The sequence below is a fragment of the Hyaena hyaena genome, unplaced genomic scaffold, assembly GCF_003009895.1.
Source record: "Hyaena hyaena isolate Hyena2069 unplaced genomic scaffold, ASM300989v1 scaffold_524, whole genome shotgun sequence".
In the NCBI taxonomy this organism is placed as follows: domain Eukaryota; kingdom Metazoa; phylum Chordata; class Mammalia; order Carnivora; family Hyaenidae; genus Hyaena; species Hyaena hyaena.
Window position 1 is genome coordinate 570021 of NW_024081155.1, and position 22904 is coordinate 592924.

At 37.5% G+C, this 22904-nt stretch overlaps 2 protein-coding genes across 2 annotated transcripts in view; one reads left to right on the plus strand and one right to left on the minus strand.

Moving 5' to 3' along the window:
- Positions 1-22904, plus strand: part of IL1RAPL1 (interleukin 1 receptor accessory protein like 1) — a 656727-nt gene that overhangs the window by 68725 nt on the left and 565098 nt on the right. The window lies entirely within an intron of this gene.
- LOC120247439 (transcription factor SPT20 homolog) lies at positions 11917-14928 on the minus strand. Its single transcript, XM_039255352.1, is given in 2 exon segments — positions 11917-12681; positions 13327-14928. Coding segments are annotated over 2 exon segments (2367 nt in total).

Sequence of the window (22904 nt, forward strand, 5' to 3'; positions counted from 1 at the left end):
CTTAGAAATTTATTTTTTATTCTGAGCTCACCAAAGTTCCTTCCTTTTGAGTCAGGTTCCGTATCTTGGGACCCTACCCTAAAGCAATTGCAGTTCTTCATTCTTACAAAAGCTCTTCTGATATTTTAAGAAAGCTGTAACGTCATACTTTTCCAGTAATGCTGGGAGTGTAGACGGGGCTCAGAGGCAATATGATATCTTTAGGCCTTCTTTGGCTCAGATCCTTCATAGAATTTTCCCAGATACAAATAAACACAGAAAACACAGGACAAAATTTGGAGGGGTTCTAAGCTCAATAAAGCTAACATGCAGATTTGAATTTAAAACCATCCTGACACAGAATCATTAGGGCCTCCCTATGAACAGATGCCTGGGGACACATGTCTACCTCTGTCACCTCTCCCCCTTTTATGCTCTTGTGTTCTTTTATACGCTGAATATCTCTAGTTCGCATAGTGATTCATTTGACATATTTCCAGTCACATCACTGTTTTGGTCTAACACGTGGAAAAGAATGAGACTAGCCCCTCCCTTGGTCTAAATATTGTGATACTTTGTTTCTTTTGATAGCTAAAACCAGTTTGTATACATCCCCCAGATGGTACATAGTTATGTCCCGCCACTGTTGTGGTAGCTGTTAATCTTTTGCAGCTGGCTCTGTAACCAAGTGGAGGCTCTTCTCTTCATCGGTGTTACGTTTTGCCTTGTTATAGTTGACCATTACTCTAATCTGTATGGACTTTTAGATCCCAAATTGATCCTATTTATCAGGTTGCCTTCTATATTTCCATTAGGGCATTGTTCACAATATAGAATGCTAAACAACTAGGGTAGAGGTCTTTTGCCTAGCAGCATTATTACAGCTAGGATTATAATAGTAAGTTGTCAAAGATCTGGGAAGGAATTTGGAGGGGACTTCATGTAAATGGTATAGATGTAAAAAGATGTAAAATAAGATGACACTGATGTTTTAACCTGAATTTATTTACATATATAGATATGGATATTATAATAACACTATTTTTAGTGTTTTTTTTAGGGACACCTAACTGGGTCAGTCGGTGCCCACTGGTGCATGTGGGTGCATGTGACTCGATCTGCGGGTTGTGAGTTTCAGCCCCATGTTGGTGTAAGGTGTAGTGTTTACTTAAAAAAAGAAATAACAGTTTTTGGTGTTGGGAGCTTGGAGTCTTCTAAATGTCCATTGACTGTTGAATGAATAAAGATGTGATATATATATGTATATGTAGATATGTGTGTATATATGTATATGTAGATGTATGTATGTATATGTAATATGTATGTATACACACAATGGACTATTAGTCAGCCATCAAAAAGAATGAAATCTTGACATTTGCATTGACACGGAGGTAGCTAGAGTGTGTTATGTTAAGCAAAATAAGTCAGAACAATAAAAAACCATGTGATTTCACTTATATGTGGAAAATTAGAAACAAGACAGATTAACATAGGGGGCAGACAAAACGAGAAGCAAACCGTATGAGATTCATTCATTCATTCATTTATATTTATAGAGCAGGGGAGGGGCAGAGAGAGAGGGAGAGAGAGAATCCCAAGGAGGCTACTTGTTGTCAGCTTGGAGTCTGACACGGGGCTTGGACTCATGAACCATGAGGTCATGACCTGAGCTGAAATTAAAGAGTTGGATGCCTAACAGATGATCCACCCAGGCATCCCCAAGAGATTCTTAACCATAGAGAACAAACTGAGGGTTGATGGAGGCAGATGAACTAAATGAGTGATGAGTATTACGGAGCGTACTTGCGATGAGTACCGAGTATTGTCTGTAAGTGATGAATCACTAAGTTCTACTCCTGAAACCAGTATCACCCTTTATGCTAACCAATTAGAGTTTGAATAAAACCTTGAGACAAACAAAAAGAGCTTGAGCTCTTGAGGCAGCAGATATGAGTGCAAATCCTGTTCTTTACAATGTATTTCTCCTGTCCAAATCTATTTCCTTAGGCATCAAAGAAGGATATTAATTTCTTCTTCCTAGGCCATTGTGAGAGTTGAGGAGATAATGTACATAAAACAGTACTTTGGTACATAAGTGCTTGGTTATTATTTCTCTCTCGAAGTTTGATTACAGTACCAATGATCACATTTTTATGCTCTTTTCATTCACTGTACTCTGAAAAAAATTATATAATTAAATACTTGAGAAGAAGCTTCTAACATCCATGGCTAGAATTCTAGGCTTTCTTTTTTCCTGAAAATGAATTTTGATTTTTCTGTCTTCTTCCTGTCCTTTATATAAGCAGCAAAACATTCATTTTAAGGGTAATCAAGACCAAGGATGCAGTCTAGAAATCTGTGACCATGGTGTCTTTACATCTGTGGTGTTATGAAAGTAAATCTCCCGTCATCTGTGACCCTCAGGCTCCATCCCATTTATAATGAGTATTTCATTACCCATTTGTTCTGGCTCACCCTAAGTAAAGGATGTTTGGGAGATGGTGGGCACTTTCCTATTTTAGTGACTTTCTCCCTCCCTACCATTGTATGCTTTAGTTCTGTTTCCTTGTCAGCTGCATTTAATATGATATTAAACCTGTCCATTGAGGTTTTATTTTTTTAAGTTTTTATTTAAATTTCAGGTAGTTAACATACGATGTAATATTAGTTTCAGGGGTACAGTACAGGGATTCAACAGTTCCACACAACAACTGATACTCATCACAAGTGCACTCTTTATATTTTCATTTTCTGAAGGTTCTAAGAATTGCTCTTTTTCTCTCTTTTTTAAAGGTCTATTTATCTTGAGAGAAAGAGTGTGCACAAGTAGGGGAGGGGGAGAGAGGATCCCAAGCAGGCTCTGCACTGTCATCATGGAGCCCAACATGGGGCTCGATATCACATACTGTGAGATCCTGATTGGAGCTGAACCAAGAGTCAGATGCTCAACCAATTGAGCCCTCTAGGGGCCCCAGAATTGCTTTATTTCAAATTAGTTAGGTAAGTTTTATAGACAGATATAGAATATCTATATATACTTAATGCTTATCTTTTATTTCTTTGTTTTAAAAGTGCTGGTTGATAATTCTAGATCTGTATTTTCACTATAGAGAGTACAGAGAGTGAGCTGCTTTCTGTTCTTATGATTATTGCTCAATGTCCCCTATTTCCTTTTGTGCTTAGTAGCTGTTTGCTTGTTTGTTTGTTTCAATGAGCTGATTATTTTCCTTGGAATATTATTTTTGGGGATTCTCTGAGGCTTAGGATAAAGGAGAACTCTTCTAGAAAGGACTTCCATTTCCCTTGTCAAAGAGTGCCTAAGGTGTGATACCCTGGAGTCAGTATAAATTAAATTAAATTCATATCTTGAGGTTTTGGAGAGGGGACTAAGTAACACTGTACTATAAATCTACCTTAAGAATGTGTAAGGATTTGGGGAAAGTCACTTTTTTTTTTTTCTGTTTCATCATTTTATTGAGGGTAGAGCCATTAGCTTTATTTGGTGGGCGTTCTCTCCAGTGTGGTATTTGACAGAGCCTCCTCTCCCCACTCTCTCAGTCTTGTGCCACTATAAAACCTAGGCTGTGGCAAGTGGGATCACTAGGTAGGTCCAATAAATGCCCTTAGGGAAATATCTTCATCGTTCCTGTTTTACTTAGATTTTGCCCTAGGACTCTTATGAAGTATTTCATTTTGAGGGAAAAAAACCCCACAGTATTCTTATTTCTTTTTATTGGTAAGGTTGGTCCAAATAACCTAGATTACCATACTATTAGAAACACAACTTCACCATTGTATCTTTTATAGGAGTTTTCTCAGCCAGATTTTCTACTTAACATTTAACATTTCTTGAACATAATTCTCCCCCTCTGAACTTACTTTCTTGCTACTGGCAGCTTTATTTATAATCTCCGTTTCACCTTTATTTTCTTCTTTGGATAATTTATATCAACATTAGATACCTTGAAGTAGTTACTCTCATTAATGTGATGCATATATAAAAAAAAAAAATCTTTAAAAATCCTCCAGATGATTTGGTTGTGTGTTTGAAGAATGGATGCACGACTTTGGAGAAAGAGTCACGACTTGGCAAATTGGTGAAATAAAAACATGTAGTGAGAAATTCATGGATAGAAAGAGCATTGTTGAAATGATGGACCAAACCAGTTAGACTGTCAGAGAATTAAACTAAGCTAGGAAGGGGCTATGGGATATAAGTTGATTAAAGGAGGTAAGAAAGGAAGGAATGATGAACTAGAAGTATAAGAGCCATGTTAATCTTGGGGAATTCTATTGTGTATTCAGATTTTTACAAAATCAATTGATGAACGTTTGACTCTCGACCACATAAATCAGGGCTAGTTCATAGTCTTGTCTTTTCTTAAAACTAATTATCAGATATTATCTATGACAAAGGATCTTTTGACCTGAAAAGAATATTCTTGGTACATTCACTCATCAAAGCAATACCTAGAAAAAATAGAAAATCAGAAAGTTATCATATAAGACATCTGATATTTGATGATTATTTTTCACCTGGAGACAATAGGGAAATCAGAGAAAGCATCAATTTCACCATGTTACTTTTACATCATATTTTCCCTGCTATTTTTTCTCACTTGGAACAATTTAATGTACTACATTTGAAAGAGGGTATAATATGTGATTATATTGGGGCGCCTGGGTGGCTTAGTCGGTTAAGCGTCCGACTTTCGCTCGGGTCATGGTCTCGCGGTTCGTGGGTTTGAGGCCCGCGTTGGGCTCTCTGCTGACTGCCAGCTCAGAGCCTGGAGCCTGTTTCAGTCTGTGACTCCCTCTCTCTCTGACCCTCTCCCCTTCTCTCTCTCTCTCTCTCTCCTAGAAATAAATAAAACATTAAAAAAATATATGTGATTATATTTTAGATTATAATATGTAATGTGTGTGTGATGTGTATATATATATATGTGTATATATATGTGTATATATATATGTGTGTATATATATATGTGTGTATATATATATATATATACAGATTCTCTACCTTTGAATTTGTAAGTTGCTTTAGATGTTTAAAGTTGCTCAGCCGTAATTAATCATTTATTGAGCTACTTCTCTGCCTCTGGCATTATATTGTTTCGCATATATTTTCCCATTGAATGTTTAGAAAATCCTGTGAGGTGGAAATTATTATTGCTATCTTGTAGGTGAAACTGAGACTCAGAAAATTACTAATACTTTATTGTTTATGAAGGTCTTTCACCTATATTAAAATATATTTTAACTATGATTCTCATATCAAGCCTCTTAGATAAGATTTAGAAAACCTTTACTAACCAATAGAAATTGTATCTTATAATACATATATGTTATTTCTTATGCCGTGAGAGAGACCCAAGGGATGGGGACAATGTGTGAAAAGTTCTTGTAACAATGTAGCAAGTAGACTGTATAGTTATAAATGGCATTCTATGTTACAACAATTTAGTTTTATCACTTACATATTTTTAGAGATACTTTTTTTGTCAAGTGTTCCAGTGATTACAGCCAGGAAATATTTGTGGCATAAAGCTGTAACCCCAAAATATTAACGATCTCTTTTTGGGTATCACAAAATCTAGTTTGTTAATTAGTGTGTGATGATCAAAGTGAAAAGGAGTGTGTCAGGTAAATGTATGCTAAGTGGCTAGAATTCTTTTCGCTTTTTTTCATTTCAGATTCTTGCTATAGTTAAGAAAAGATTACATGAAGCCATAGAATCAGAGGGGGGAAAATATGTCCATGATATGGTGAGCTATTAATAATTCCAAAATTTTTAGTATAGTACAACTGTGGAATTTTTTTAAAAAATGTATTAGATAATAAGTTAGAGTTTAAAAAACAGACTCAAGGTCAGGCAGCTTATAAATGGTGGCAGCTGTATTTAAACACCATCTATTCACCTGAGCACCATGCTTTAAAGACTTAACACTTCCAACAGGAGTTGGCGTTTCCATGATTCAGAGTTTGATAAATTGACCAATTGTTCGTCTTGGGATCATGCTAAAACTGTAAATTTTTAGATTCACTTAAATGATTCTTAGCCATATAGGTCTTAGGTCACAGATGAAATAGATTATTCAGGAAATAATTACAGAAGTTAAAATTAAGATAACATTAAGCACATATTAATTATAGCTCACATATTTCAGTCTTTTATATTTTTTCTTTTGTGCATATACACAGATTCAATATTTTTAACTTTTTATATCTGTCAAATTAAATTTTACAGTGCTGATTTTCATGTTATTGGGTTTACAGTGTTTGGTTGAATTAAGGATTAGTTTTATTTGAATTTACCAAGCAAAGCACTTAAATCAAAGTTCAAAAGCTTATCTGTTTTGTTTCCCATACCTTTTGACCATGATTGGCACACAGTAGTTTGTCAGTAAATATTTGAGTGAATGTATGGGATAAGTATACATGTATGATTAATATTGGTTTATCCATTAAGTGATTTTTGAGCTACTTGACCAAAGAGAAATATTTCCTTTTTGAAGAAATGCTCAAATGTTGACATATCTTTTTAATACAGTGTCTTTCTAAAGCTTCTGAATGTTTAAGGGTGTTATTGAATATATGTCATTAATGCTTAATGGAAAATCTAGTAAATCTTATGACATTGATGCATACTATCCCACATAATGTGGTTTCCCAGTTGATGATGACTAAAATAAGTGAGTCACAGGATGAGAAAGTATACTTTCTCCTAAACCTAGCCAACTACAGCTGACTTCCTCTTTAGAAGTTAACCACTTGTTGACTGATTTCCAGTGGCCTAAGGTGGAATAAATGAGAAGGCTAGAATCTAGCTCTGTGAGACCTTCATCCTCCAGAAGCTAGTTCAGCCATGTTCTCATGTTCACAGCAGAGGTGTAACAGAGGAAGAAGAGATGTGTAAGTACTGATTCAAGCCCTTGCTTCATAACTCACAACATCCCATTGGCCCAAGCAAGTCACATTGTGGACTGAGAGTGAAGGTCACATGCCAAAGGGTATGGATATAAGCAGCAGTAAGAACTGGGACCATTAATACAACCAGTCTACTCTATAATCCTAACTAATTGAATCTATTCTCATAAAGTATATCTGGCATTTCCTCTATAACCTTCTGAACTCTTATTTAAAACTGATCTTAAAAGACAGATTACCTTAAACATACACATGTGCACACATACACATACAACTTTGTTCATTTTCTGCTTACCTTATACTTTTTGCTAATGCAGTTCATAAGGTAAAATATTTCTGTAGAGACTAGCAAAAGAATAGTAGGCTTTTAATGAAATATCACATGGTATGAACTTTGTGTTTAGTATACAAGACAAATATCCACATGGCATTTATCAAATAAAATTTGTGTGTGTGGACATTTTATTTACAAGCATACATTGTAAGAAAAGACTTATTTTAAAAATAAAAATGAGCTGATCAGTCTACAAACATTCCAGTTGCCTGTTGTAATGAAATTGTGTGTTAAGTGTCATTCTTAAAGCAAGGGAGATGGCATTTGCATATCAGTTTAATTGCTTTGGATTAAACACTGAAAGATGAGAGCCAAGAGAGCTTATTAAGCTGAAATGAGGGCAAATGATAAAAAAGTGATAGCATGTCAACACTGCATCTGGATTATCCGTTGCTATTTCCATTTAAATCTGAAACTGCAATGTTTCTTAAAATTATCATTGAATGTCAGTCTTAAAATATAATAAAAAATTAAAAGGCATTTCCACTGTAACCTTCTAATGCATAAATTGTGCTTGATTAATACACTTTGATTTGAAAGCCATGCTAGAGTTTTCTCTACTTTGTTAATAATTTATTTGTTCTTAATGTACTAGACTGTAAGCTTTGGTGACTTCTTCACAGTCGCTGTTAAGCCTTTTAGATGAATATTTGGACAATGTTGGTTTTGGTTGGTCATCTCCCTTTTCACCTCAGGGAATCATTAGTCATTAAACTACAATAAGATAAAAGTCTTCAGCCACTTAGAAAGGCTAGTGGAGTGGGGCATGTGTGAACCAACGGCTTTTGTAATTCAGGTGGCTTCCTGTTGGAATGTTTGATTTGGAGCTTGTATGAGGAACTACTATTTGTTTGCTCTGTCCACAGCCTCAGAAACCTCATCTCACACCATTTTTATAATTCAAGGATAATGCGTAACTCTTATTTGCCTTAGAGAATGAGCACCACTTCCAGGTGTACCTTTTACTTTATCATTGTTACTTCATGTTTGCCAGACTGCCTATTTTGTTAGGTCATTTCCTTTAAATTTGGTCAGACGAACCCCTCCATTTCAGTTATTCTGGGGAATTTATTTCGTGGAATATCTAAACAGCTTACAAATACTTTCTTCTTTAATCTTCATAACAGCTCTTTAAAAAGTTCCCATTAAATATCTCCATTTTGCAGGTGAAGAAATGGAGACCCAGAGAGGTTAAGTGACTTACCCATGGCCCTACAACCAGCAAGTGGTAAGGGCCAGGTTTTAAAATTAGACAGTGTGGTCCCAGAGGGTTGTTCTCTTAACCACTGTGCTATGAGTGCATAGGTGAAGGCTTCCCTAAGGCCTCTGAAAATGAAGGATTTTATATGCCACATCTGTTGGGTGGTGGTTGCTTTAAATTCTTAGTTGTGGTAAAAAAACAACTCAAAACATAAAATTTACTACCTTAACCATTTTTAAGTATTAGTAGTTCAGTAGTATTAGATGTGTTCACACTGCCATACATCAGATCTCCAGAACTTTTGCATCTTGCAAAAGTCAAAACTTTCTCATTGCACAGTAATTCCCCATTTTCTATCACATCTGATTTAATTCATGTCATCCCAAACACAGCCCCGCATTCTAATAAAGCTCCATCAGGCTACTATCACATGATATAATAACAGCTAAACAGACAGGAAAACATTGTTTTATTTGCCTACATAACTATATGCCCAGAATTCAAAACTTTTAAGTAATACAAATACATAAGAAATGGGGTGAGTTGAAATAAAAAGGAGATTTGTACTGATTTGTCTTCTTCTTCTTCTTCTTCAGTTTGGCCTTAGAATTTTGCAAAAGAAAACTTTTCTGTTACAGTTCATCAGAATGACCTATAACTGAATCATAACTTCAGGAATATTTTCTTGGTTCAAAGACAAGAAAACAAAAGAGCTGTATTTAATTCTCTTGTTTCTTATATATAAATATCATTTTAACCTCTGCTTAAAGAGAAATTACAAATACTGAAAAAGTGCTATTATTACATACATATCCTATTTTTCACAATAATAATTGCCATTTAGCACTCTTTGATGTTTTAAAAAGACAGTTGTGACATTGAACATAGAGAATATAAATATGTATTACATATATTTATGATTTTATATATAGCAAATTTTAATCAATTAAAAATACTAATACTATAATATGCATGCAATGTTATAGAATTTATGTTTGAAAAAATAAAAATCTGAAAAGGATACTTATATCAGTGTACATTTCAATTCTTATATTTCTTTATATTTACTACCATATTTGATCCACAAAGAATCCTGTGCAGTACTTTGAAGGGAGCTGTCATAAGGGATGATATGGAAATAGACTCAGACCCCAGAGTGACAGTGCTTAGGCTAAGCATTACAGGATGAGCACAGAATGGAAAGGAGTTCCTGGCTCAGGATCTCCACCACAACATGGAAATGAGGAACAACTCACGTATCAGGACCAGCAGTACTTTAAGAACAGAGGAAGCCACAGGTGTGAATGGGGAAATGGGAGGAAATAGGGAGGAGAGGCCAAACCCACGTCAAATAAGACCTCATATAACCAAACAAAATAGTTTGAATTTGATTCCACATCTTATGCACGTGCACCAAAGGGTATTCAGCAGTGCACTGTGACACATGTTAAAATGTCACAAATGAAATATTTTATCATAAATCTATTTGCAGGTGTCAGGACTCATTCTGCTTACAACTTTTTCATACTGTTACCTTATGTGGGGTGGTTGGTCATTCAGCTGTTAGGAAGGAAATTTGAGGATTTCTCTAAGAATCCCTCAAAGCCCAAAAGTTGAAGTAGAGGTAGTTAGGGATAAGGATATACAGAGAGATTTTCTGTTTCTTAAAGTATTTAGAACTGCTTGGCAATTAATTCAGTTACTTTGTGAACTATTCTAACACCAAACATTAAAGGGACTGGTAGGCTTAGGGAAATGATGAATGCCATCATACCTGGACATGCTAAATGAAAGATGTTTACGAGTCATCCAAGGGGATGTCTCAAATATCACATATTACAATACAATAAAGTCTTTTAACAAAAATAACTATTTAACAACTATATTTTTATGACGTTTCCATTAGCTAATTTTCTTAAGCAATCTTCAATTCCAAAACCTCAGGAAGACGACATTTTGAGTGATATAAATCTTTACAGTTACGTATGTTTTATTTTATTTTTTAAGTTTATTTATTTTGAGTGAGAGGGAGGGGTGGGGCAGGGAGAGCGGGAGGAAGAGGATTTCAAGCAGGCTGCACTGTTAATGCGAAGCCCAGCAGGGTTCTCAGTCTCCTGGACCATGAGATCTTCACCTGAGCTGAAATCAGGAGTCAGATGCTTAATGGACTGAGCCACCCAGGCGCCCCTCATATAAGTTATTTCCAAAGTATTATCCACATTTATGAATTCATTTAAATTCGGGGGCAAGAGAGTTTTAGTGTAGTCATTTACCTTCTTGCCTTACAGTGTTCTCATAAAATATCTTGTTTAGGGGCTGCAGAAATCACTTTTAATTAGCAGCTATATTTAAAGATATTTTCATATCACAGTTATTTATTCTTTTCCCTATAATTGCCTGTTATAATTTTTTTCCTCAGTTCATCTAAAGTTATCATTTTTCATTCACATGTCCATTTTAGGTTAAGAAACTTACGTTTTCTCTCTAGTGGATATTGTCTAATGGGGACAAACTAATTGAGACAGACCAGAGGAGGAAGATGGAATAGAGGAGCAAGAGACAGATAGCAGGTGCATTTGTATATTATGAAGTGTTTGCAAAATAATAAGCACCACATGAATAATGCACTTGAAGAATATTGTCTGTCAAATGATATTGAGTCATAGATCGCAATCATCCTTCAGTTACTGAAGAATGAATTACAAGTGCCTTATGCACCCAGTTTTATCGGAGAGAATTTCCCGTGTGGTGCATCTAGGTAGAGTAAAAGGGTTACTGTTTATTTAATAGAGGATTAAAATCTCTATATCTGGATCTGAATCTACAGGTCTATAACTGTACCTATATCTATATAACTTGAAAACCTAAGAGGTGTGTGTGTGTGTGTGTGTGTGTGTGTGTGTACATTTAAAAGTCTAGGGTGGTTCTTTTTGAGGAATTAAGTTCCTATAGCGTATTTGCTATTGATTCCAAGGTTAGCTTTTATGTAATACAACAAAACTATTATTTGCACTAATATTATTACTATAGTTTATTTTCAGCTTACGTACTTATGTTTATTTCTTTCAAATATTGTATATTTATATTAAATAAAATTAATTTGTATTTCAATATTTAATATATCTTATATAACCTTGACAATAAACTTAAGAAGTGAATATTCCTATTCACATTTTACGGATAAGGAACTGGAGACTCATGTAAGTTAAGAAACAGGTTTAAGGTTAATTAATTACAGAGCTGGGATAACGACCTCATGGTAGCTAATATCATAGTCCATTCTTTTTTTTTTTTTCATTAAATCACTCCCCTGTTTTTATTTAAAAAGAATAAGGTTGTGCTTCTGTATGGTTTGTATACCTAGCAGTGTAAAATACTGAGACATCAAAGACAAAGATGAAGTAAAAACTCAGAAACCTTTTACTTCAATATTGTTTTGTTTAAAAGAGAGAAAAAATTAATGCAAGATCTAGGATTTTGGAGTGGTTGGTGTGCCTTTGTTCATTTTACCTTTTGATTGGTTTGCTGCATGCTCATTAGATGGATGTGGCTGAGCTGTCTGGGTGGCTCCTGTTGTCACAGCCACTGAGTGCTGCAGGATTCTCAACTGTTCCTGCTGCTGTGGCTGAAGCTGTGAGGCAGGGGGCAGCTGCACTGTGTGCTGAGGGCCGCTCTGCCCGGGTTGTCTCTGGCTGTCCACACAGCCAAGTGGAGACAGCACAGCTGCCTGGGGCTGCAGCAAACTTCCTGCTCCAGTGAGGTTAAGGATACCAGCTTGTGGAGCGGATAAGGCTGTTCTCTGACTGGTTGGCCCTTGTGCACTTGAACCCTGTGATACTGGCTGCTGAGGATGAGAAGCTGCGGGCTGTTGACTGGAAGCTGTGGGTTGTTGAAGTTGTTGTGGAATCAATTGGTAGAGCCACTGCTGCTGAGGCTGTTGCTGGGTGTTGAAAACGACTGAACCTTGTGGAAGCTGGAGCACAGTTACTGGCCTGATACTTGGCACATCATTTAACAAAAACTGAACATGTACTTGAGAAGGAACCTGCAGTACAGCAGGGACTGCATTTTGTGGCCAGGATCCCAAGGGCAGATTGCTGGGATTGATTCCTGTAGGAGCTGTGGCCCCAGCAGTAGAGCCCTGCCCAGGGCTGGAGCCTGTCACTAAAGCCTGGGCTCCACAAACAGGGCCCACCACTTTGATGATGTTGGGGCCAGCAGAACTGGCTGTGACCTGGGGGTCCAGGCTTCTTTGGGATGAACTGGTAGTGGATATGGTAGCTTTAGGAAGTATACTAACTGGAGTCACTTCCACAGATTTCTGGGACTTGGCCTTGGCCTTGGTGGCCAAGGTTCTCTGTGACGAGCTGGTAGTGGACAAAGTAGCTGTAGGAGGCATGGTAACTCGAATCACTTCCACAGTGGATTTCTGGGAAGTGGCCATGACTGGAGTGGCCAGGGTATTTTGTGAGGAGCTGGGAGTAGATATGGTGGCTTTAGGAAGTATACTAACTGGAGTCACTTCCCCAGAAGATTTCCTGGACTTGGCCACGACCTGGGGGGCCAAGGTTCTCTGTGAGGAGCTAGCACTGGACAAAGTAGTTGTAGGAGGCATGGCAACTCGAATCACTTCCACAGAGGATTTCTGGGAAGTGCCCATGACCTTGGTGGCCAGGGTTCCTTGTGGTGAGCTGGTAGTGGACAAAGTGGCTGCAGGAAGAATGCTAACTGGAATCACTTCTGCAGAGGGTTTCTGGAAATTGACTGTGACTGGGGTGGTCAGGGTTCTTTGTGATGAGCTGGTGGTAGTCAGGGTGGTTACAGGAAGCTCGCTAACTTGTTTCACTTCCACCAAGGATTTCTGGGAATTCGCTATGACCTCGGTGGCCAGGGGGCTTTGTAGTGAGCTTGTGGTGGACACAGTAGCCACAGGAAATGTGCTAATTTGATTCACTTCCACAGCGAATTTCTGGGAAAGACTTGGTGGCTTAGTAGCTGCAGAAGGAAATGGAGAGTTAAGAGAGCTGCTTCCCTGCCATGGAGTAAATCTGTTACCTGACCTACTCTCTCCTGAGCTTGAGAGAGGTTTGATGGATGGAGATGGATGGCTGATTCCCTTCCCCAGGATTGAAGATTGAACAGACACCATCTCAGGCAGTTCTGTTTCTTTCCCTGGAGGCAGCTGGCTAAGGCTGGCTGAGCCACTGGAGCTGTGTGACATGGTGACCAGATGTTTGGCCTTCTCCTGGACCAAGACCTCTGACTGAATGACTTCCCCCCCAGCATCCGTCTTTGACCCAGGAAGAACACTGTTTGAATGGTCACATGTGGAGGAGTGTGGAGGAGTCTCCTGTCTTTTATGTCTGATTTTTTTTCGTACCCTTCTTTTACCAGAGATAAGTGGATCATTAAGTGACTGCATGAAGGCCGGCTTTGTTGTCGGAGACTCATTGCCACTTTCATATCCAAATTCAGAATTATCATTTGCCTTGTAGATTGGCCAGACTGTTGGTTGTGAGTCATCATATTCGACAGATTTCTCCTCTTTAGCGTATTTCTGCACGTCCACTTCAGAAGGTATGGCCAAGTCACAGGGTCTCTGTTTCCATGTATCTACATAATTCCCGACTTTAGAACTTACAAAGTCACAGTTCTTACTTGTTTTACTTTCTTTGCTTTTCTTGTAAGTCAATACTCTCAGCTCAGGAGGAGGTGGACAATGAGACAGCTCCTCCTGCAGGTGCAGGGAGGGTGCAGAATACCTCTGGAAGCTCCTTTTCATCGGGCGAGTGTTCATCTTTTGCTTGTTATAGAGCAGCCTGTTTGCAGTGCAGGCTACTGATACAGAAGGATCAAGACACAGCGGTTCGGCAGTGGCTAAGATCAGCTGGCTCTCGAGCAAAAGTCTGTCTTCCTGGGTCCAGGTCGGGTGATCGCTGGCCATGGACTGCACGTCGCAGACTAACGTCTGCATCGTTGGCCGCAGGAGGACATGCCGGCTCTCGTAGCCTGGAGGTTCCCGACTGCACTGCCGGTAGTCCCGTACTTGGGCTACGACACACCCAGAGTGAAAAAAGTTAACCTGACATTTTTCCAGGAGGTCCACCAGGGCGGGAGGCAGTTCTTCAGCGTCCAAGTATTGAAGCAACTCCAATTATTAATAAGGCAGTCGAATGGTCTCCGAATAGGAACCCATTAAGCCCTCCAGCATCAGCGAATATCCCTCCTTTCCCGGGTACAGGTTGACCACTAAGCGCGGCAACGACTCTCTCCTGACGAGCTTCTCCAACAAGTTCACGTTGCTTCTTAGTTCCTCCGCGGCCTCGGGCTCCTTCCCGCATTCTTCCACATAGAGGTCATACAGTTTCTCATACAGAGACCCTTCCCCGCTTGACGAGCCTTTCCTTTTAGGAGGCCTCTGCTGGGCACTCGCAATGACATACTCCGCACGCTCCAAAGCTTGTTCTAAAGACCGCTGCATCGTGTGGCAAAGGGGGGTCCTAAAGAGAAGGGAAAATTCAAGTACCTTGAAGAGCTGGATAAGAATAGTGTCTCTAATATAACTATATAGTTGTGCAAAACGTCCCAACTCCACAGTGGAGCCACCAGCCTAACTTCAAAAATGATACCAAGAAACCCGCCTGCAAAAAAACAACAAACAAACAAACCACAGAATTCTTGGAAGTCTCCGAAAATACCTTTATCTTTTCAGGCAGTAGCCTCTGTACTAGGCCTTTAGTCGTTGCCCTTGGCTAGGCCGGAAGTTCCGGAGGGGTCAGGCTACATAGCCGTCTGTGCGCTTGCGTGCCGCCTCGAGCTACACGTTCCGCTCTTCCTGTCAGGGGAGTTCAGTGGTCTGCACTTCCTGTTGTCCCTGCACTTCCTGTTGTAGTGCTTGCGCTTCCTATTGGCAAGTAGGGCCAGAAGGCCATGTCAGGTCGATGCAGGTTTATGGGATAATGACAGAAACCATTTCTAGGAACTGATTTGGTGTCATTCTTTTCCCTAATTTCTTCTCATAGAACAAAGAAAAATTACGAATATAATTATGTTCTGTGTGCTCTCCTTTTACCCATAAAAAAATGTGTGTTCAATCAGCAGCTAATTTTGAGAATGAATTACAGGGGAAGTCATATGCTGAGATTGAAACAATAGGATCAGCAACAAGTGACTTTCCATGTAGGAGTTAACAGTTTCCTTGGTGAGGCAAACAAGTTATCAGATAAATAGAATGCACCACAATTTGTGGACTTGTGGGCACACTGATAAAGGAGAGGAAGTACTAAACATGGGGAAGTGAGAAAAAGTATTTCTAATGGAAACAATAGTTGAGCTTTCTTAAAGGATGAATAGAAGTTATCAGACAAATAAAAGGATTCGAGTCATGGCAATTGTGGAGTTAGGAGAGAAACCTCTATCGGAGCTATGGATGAGGATATTGTCAAAATCTATTTGAGATTATTTTCCAGAAAGTTCCCACCAAGAGTCAGGCATATTTCAAAGTTATTCAAAATACAATTTATCTAATGCTCCAGGAACTTTACAAGGCAGGCATTTTTACCCTCATTTTTTCAAATGATGAACCTGACATTCAACCACTTTAAGTAATAGGCTGAAGGTTATAAAATAATAAGCAATTGAGGGAGGGAACAAATCCAAATCTCTGACTGCAAAGTCTAGCCTCTTTCTACTTCTCTATGAAACTACCCCTAAAAACAGAGGAGCATCTAGAAACATTGATAGAGAATTGGTGATAGATGGTCAAAAGTATATCATCTTAAGACGACATGCAAATTTTGTGGGGTTTTTTTTCACTAATATAAAACATTAAATTATGTGTTTTTATGGAAAATTTATCATTCATGAAGATGTCCCATTAAAAGCAGTTATGGATAGATAAATACCCAAGAATAATGAAGATTGTTTGGGAGATGGGTTGGGGGGATAGGTGAAACAGGTAATGAGAATTAAAGAGCACTCTTATGATGAGCACTGAATAATGTATAGATTGTTAAATTATTATATTGTACACCTCAAAATAATTTAACACTGTGTGTTAACTATACTGGAGTTAAAATAAAAACTTATTTAAAAAATAAGTAATGGCGAGAGATTTGCCTTACCAGATATTATATCAAATTAAACAGTTTTTACTGGTGTATAAATTTCAAGGGAGATAAGGTAAACAGTTGGATACCTAGGAAATAGTTCCCAAGACATACAGGAGTTTGTCATATAATAAGAGGGCATCACATGTCAGTGGAGAAAAGGTAAAGTTTTCACTCAGTGTTGTTTGTTAAAAAGGAAGCTGTTCGAAAAAAATAAGCTTTTTTTCTATCTTACCATTTTTGTAAAAATAAATCAGTCAATGATAAAACTGTAAAAGTACTAGAAGAACATACTGAAAAAATTTAAAATATGTATAATTACAGCATAGAAAAGGTCCAGACTTTATAAAATGTTTGATATAATTATTACAAAGAAATACTAGCCAATCTTCATATCAATCAAAATAAAATTAATGACAAATAACTGACCAAAGACACTTGCATTAGAAATCAGACTAAATGGATATCCTTAATACAAAAAGATCCTACAGCTCTGCATACCATTTTTTTTTATTATTATTCTATGTTCTTATTTTTTTCTTCCCACTAGGTATCTTTATACTGATACCTGTATGTAATTACCTTAGTCCTCTTTTATCTTACTTAGATTTATACTGTTATGTCAGCTTTAAATATTTGAGTTCTCACCTATATGTTAATAAATCAGGTTACTCTGTACTCCTCTCTCCCTTCTCTGCATTTTTTAGTTGTGTAAATTCTACTTCATCAGAGAAAATAGCTTTTATGTGTTATTCTTACAACCATAATACCTAATACTGCCTTTATTTTAGTACGAGAATTTCAGTTAAGTATGCTCACTACCAAAACCTCTCCAAATCCTTTACATTGTAACATTTTCATTCTTTATTTGTAAGAACCATTTATATGTACAATATTTCCTGAGATTTTTGTTTGTTTGTTTGTTTGTTTAAAATCTTGCTGGTAATAAAATTTTGGCTCATACTCTGTCCTTTCCTTTGGATTCTTGTACATGTTACTCTGCTATTGTTGGGCTTTATGTTTTCTTTTTTTGTGAGTGACTTGGCCTTTTTTTATGAAGATTCAGAGGATGTTATTTTTTTTAATTTTATTTTATTATTTACAGAATAGTTAACATACAGTGTTATTTTCAGCTGCAAAATTTGGTGATTCAACAATTCCATGCATATCCTGTGCTCATCATGACAAGTGCACTCCTTAATCCCCATCATCTACTTCCCATATTCACCCACCCATCTCCCCTCTGATAACCATCACTTTGTTCTCATTAGAGAAAAAAAAAGAATCATTTATTTCTTGGCTTGTCTCTCTCTTTTTCTTTTCCTGGCTCTTTTGTTTTGTGTCTTAAATTCTAAATATGAGTAAAATCATAGGGTATTTCTCTGTCTTTGACCTATTTCACTTAGAATGATACACTCTAGATATTTCCATGTCTTTGCACATGGCAATATTTCATTCTTTTCTATGGCTGAATAATAGTCCATTTATGTGTGTGTGTGTGTGTGTGTGTGTGTGTGTGTGTACACCACATCTTTATCCATTCATCAGTCGATGGAAACAGGCTCTTTTCATATCTTGGCTATTGTAAATAATGCTGCTATAAGCATAGGGGTGCATGTCTCTTTTTGAAGTAATGTTTTGTAATTGTGGGGTAAAAAACCACTAGATTGTACAGTAGTTCTATTTTTAACTTTCTGTGGAGCCTCCATGGTGTTTTCCCGGTGGCTACCCCAGTTTGCATTCCCACCACCAGTGCAAGAGTTTCCCTTTCTCCACATCCTCCCCACCTATTGTTTCTTGTGCCTTTTGTTTTAGCCATTCTGAGAGGCATGAAGTGATATCTCATTGTACTCTTTTTTAAGTTTATTTATGTATTTTGAGAAAGAGAGGCAGAGAGAGAAAAAGAGAGAGAGAGAGGGAGGAAGAGAGAGAGAAAGAAGGAACACATAGCAAGTAGGAGCAGAGAGAGGGTTAGAGAGAGGGTCAGTGTGGAGCCCATTGGGGGACTTGAAGTCCATGAGATCATGACCTGAGCCCAAACCAAGACTTGGAAGCTTAACTGGCTGAGACACCCAGGTGCCCCATCATAGTCTTGATTTGCAGCTCCCTAAAATGAGCATTGTTTCATGTGTCTGTTGGCCATCTGGATGTTTTCTTTGGAGAAATGTTTGTTCATAGTCTGTCCATTTTTATTATTTTTATTTTTAAAAAATATTTTTAATGTTTATCGTTGAAGGAGAGAAAGAGCATGAGCAGGGCAGGGGCAGAGAAAGAGGGCGAACCAGAATCTAAAGCCAGCTCCAGCCTCTGAACTGTCAGCACAGAGCCTGATATGGGGCTCGAATCCATGAACCGTGAGATTATGACCTGAACCAAAGTTGGACACCTAATTGATTGAGCCACCCAGGCACCTTTCTTGTGTCCACTTGTAAATTGGATTGTTTGTTTTTGGGTGTTGATTTATATAAGTTCTTCTTATATTTTTGATACTAACCCTTTATCAGATATGTCATTTGTGAATATCTTCTCCCATTCCATAGGTTCCTTTTGTCTTTCAAGTCTGCTTTGGCTATGCAGGGTCTTCTGTTTTTTGTTTAAAGCATAATTGTTTTGATAAGGTATTTCTTGGACTTGACTATCCTTTCTCTTTTTTGCATGGTATATATTGGATTATTTTATTATGTAAATCCAGAGTTTTTATTTCAAGAAAGTTTTCTTTGGAGTCTTAAAAAATTTCTTCTTTACCTTTGATTAGCTTTTATTTTCTTTTCAGGAATTTCATTTATAAGTATGCTGGATAATCTATTTGTGTCTTTACTATCACATTCTTTCTAAACCTTTTTGTATTTTTTTTCTCTTTTCTATTCTGTCATTTATAAGCCTATGTTAATGGTGGTTATACCTGTTGTAAATTAACTCTATTAATTTACTGTTGCTGACATGGGAAATTACCACAAACTTACTGGCCAAAAACAACACCCATTTTTGTTTTCTTACAGTTCTGTTGATCAGAAAACAGGGCAGGCTGAGCTTAGGGTCTCACAAGTTGGAAGTCAAGGTTGCCTGGGCCAGACATTTAACTGAAAGATCTAGGGAAGAATCCACATCAAGTGGTTGGCCAAATTTAGATTCTCGTGGTTTCCATTTTCTCCCTGATTGTCAGCCAGGGACCACTCTTCACTCCCAAAAGTTGCTCCTATTCTTTGTCAGGTGCTTTCCTCCATCTTCAAGCCAGTGATGGCTTATTGAATCCTTTTCATGCTTCCAGTATCTCAGACTTCCTTTTTTGCTACCAGCTGAAGAAAGCTCTATGCTTTTAGGGCCCATCTGAAGAATATGGAATCATCTTCCCTATTTTAAGTTATGGTGTCATATAACATATCATAACAAAAGGAGTGATAAGTCATTATATTTCAGTGTGCTGAGAATTAGTGTGGGTCATCTTTCACTGGCCATTTAAAAATTCAGCTATCACAAGCACCTTGTAATTTAGTCCTCATTCATTTTCTATCTCTCCTGAATTTGATTAGCTCCTCTTTCACATGTTCTTGCAATTTGCCCTTTTCTGTTGGATGTTTTTAAATTTTATGATTCGTAGTGTTTTTCTAATTCTGCAATTACTTATTTAAGTATAAAATTCTTATTGGGGTGTCGAGTTAAGATTTTTCCTCTGCTGTGTGCAAGTGTGGACATGCATGTGTGCAGATGTGGTTTTTTTTTCAGTTTATTTATTTATTTTGAGAGAGTGGGGGAGGAGCAGAGAGAGGGGGAGAGAGAGAACCCCAAGCAGTCTCAGCACTGTAAGGACAGAGCCCCCATGCAGGGCCCAAACCCATGAACAGTGAGATCATGATCCAAAAGGTAGACACTTAACCGACCAAGCCACCCAGGTGCCCCTGTGTGCAGATGTATTTTACAGTGGTTTTACCTCCTTAACTCATGCTAATTTTTTGTCCTTTTCTCCCTGAACCAGCAATAGAAGACACTTTGAGGTGGGTGGGATAGGGAGATCATGTGGCTTACTTGATTTCATATTTCAAGACCTTCCTTTGCTGTTATTATCACACATATATTTTCTTGCTTTTATTGTTGGTAGTGGTGGTACTAGTTTTTAGAAAATGATATGTTTTTTCACAAGTCTGGTTTCTTCTGATTCTTTGACACTATCTTGGTTCATTAGAGCCCCTTATTTTTAATCAGCATATCCATTAGGTTTCAAAGGACACATTTCCTCTCAAAGGTACCTCACTCTCTTTGTAAGAAGGGGTGACCACTTCTGGTTATATGCCCTTTCTATGCTCCTTTCTTTATTTCAACATTTATTCATCTTTGAGAGACAGAGACAGAGCATGAGTGGGGGAGGAGCAGAGAGAACGGAAGACACAGAATCCACAGCAGGCTCCAGGCTCTGAGCTGTCAGCACAGAACCCGACATGGAGCTCAAACTCAAGAACCGTGAGATCATGACCTGAGCCCAAGTTGGAGGCTTAACTGACTGAGCCACCCCATAACCATTGCTCTAATCTACTTGTTTGCAAAGTGTTTCTCAGCATTTCCTATCTCATACTTTAGTCTCAAAAGCTGTCTACAAATTAATAAAAATAAGATCTTTAACCCAGGAGGAAAGAAAGGGTCAAAATGACAAAAGAAGAAATACAAATACCACTTAAGTATATGAAAAGGCATTCAGTCTCACAAATAATAGAACTCTAAGTTAAGACTAAAATAAAAGACCTGTTTTTACCTATTAGATTGCCAAAGATATAAGTACTTTATAGCTTATCTTGTTAGCTAATTGTCTGGGGAAACAGACAGCTGTTAAACGTTGTTGAGGGTGTTAATTGGACCAGTTTCTGTGGATAACAAAGAACCTGGTACCAGGGTCTGACCTCAGATTTGGCTTCAGGGTAGCTAGGGATCATAGGTGGGAATTTTGATGATTAGCATATACTCACTAAAAATTTACTTACTTTTCCATTTTTTTTTAAAAACACAACATTTCCTTTTTTACTTTATATACTACCAGGACACAACTGCTAACTCTCAATCGGGGTAGCAATGTTTCATTCTGAGTACCACTTTGTAACATAAGAGCACTCAAGAGGAAATGAATAGCGAGAACAAAAACCTAGGGAAATTCTGGCGTTTAAGGGAAGAGGAGGGAATGAATAAAGGCACAAAAGGAAAACCAGGAAAAGGCCCTGTAATAAAATCTCAAGATGAATGGACATAAACAGTATTAAATGCCATATTGTGCTCAAGCCAAATAATAATTGGAAGGCAGGAGATTATTGGTAACACTACTAACAACATTTTCTGAGAAATAATGGAGAGAAAATTCAGACCATAGTACAGAAAGGGATGAGCTTGTGTTGAGAAAATTAGAATAGTTTACAATACCACTAAAAGATTTGTATTAGTGAAGGGAAAGAGCTAAGTTACAGGTAGACAGAGTACACAAACATGTACACAAACAAAGACTACCTCTCTGTAAAATTTCTCAATAATTCACTAAATGGATGAGGTAAATGTAAACATGCACAACCATAGTATCAATAATGTCATTTTGGAATTTCAGGAAAGGATATAAACTATTATTTACATCACGTAGACTATTATTTGACAAACGAGAAACTAACATCCCCAAAGCCACAATTCAAATTAATGACTTATTCATGTTATATGCTTTAGACATAATAAGTGGTAAATAAAGGCATCAGTAACTCCAAAGCCAAATTAGGCGGCAATGCTTCATACAGTTTGTATTCCAAATAAATCCATATTAGTAAGGAAAACCAGAAGCCAGAAACAATGTAATAGCTTTTTCAAATTAGCCACCAAGGTAGTCAATTGCAATTGTATTTAATAGACTAGTGAACAGAAGGGTTTTGAGAGTGAGAATGATTACAGTGCTGTTGTATAAATTGTGGCTTCAAGAAAGCACTCAAATAAAAGATGTCCAGTTAATCATTATGATTTTCTTCATGTGTGTATGAAGAATAATGTGGGAAGGCCCTGCATTCTGTTAAGACTGAATATAACGGAATTGAACTCCTCCATTCCATAAGCATTTTCCTTTTCTGGCTATTATCATAATAGACTTTTTAAGGAAGAAGGATATATTGTAATTGGAATTCATGCATGCAATAAAGCCATTTTCAATTCTTGTGACAGTCATTTCAAATGAGAAGAACATGAGAAATAACCTTATAGTATTGACAGCAAGTAGGTTTGACAGCTGACTGTTGCAAAGTCTCCTGTGTAATATCCCACCCATCCTCTGGCTAGGGAGAAGTGTTTTTCATATGACCCATGCTTCTGAAAATACTGAATTTCAAAATGAATGTTC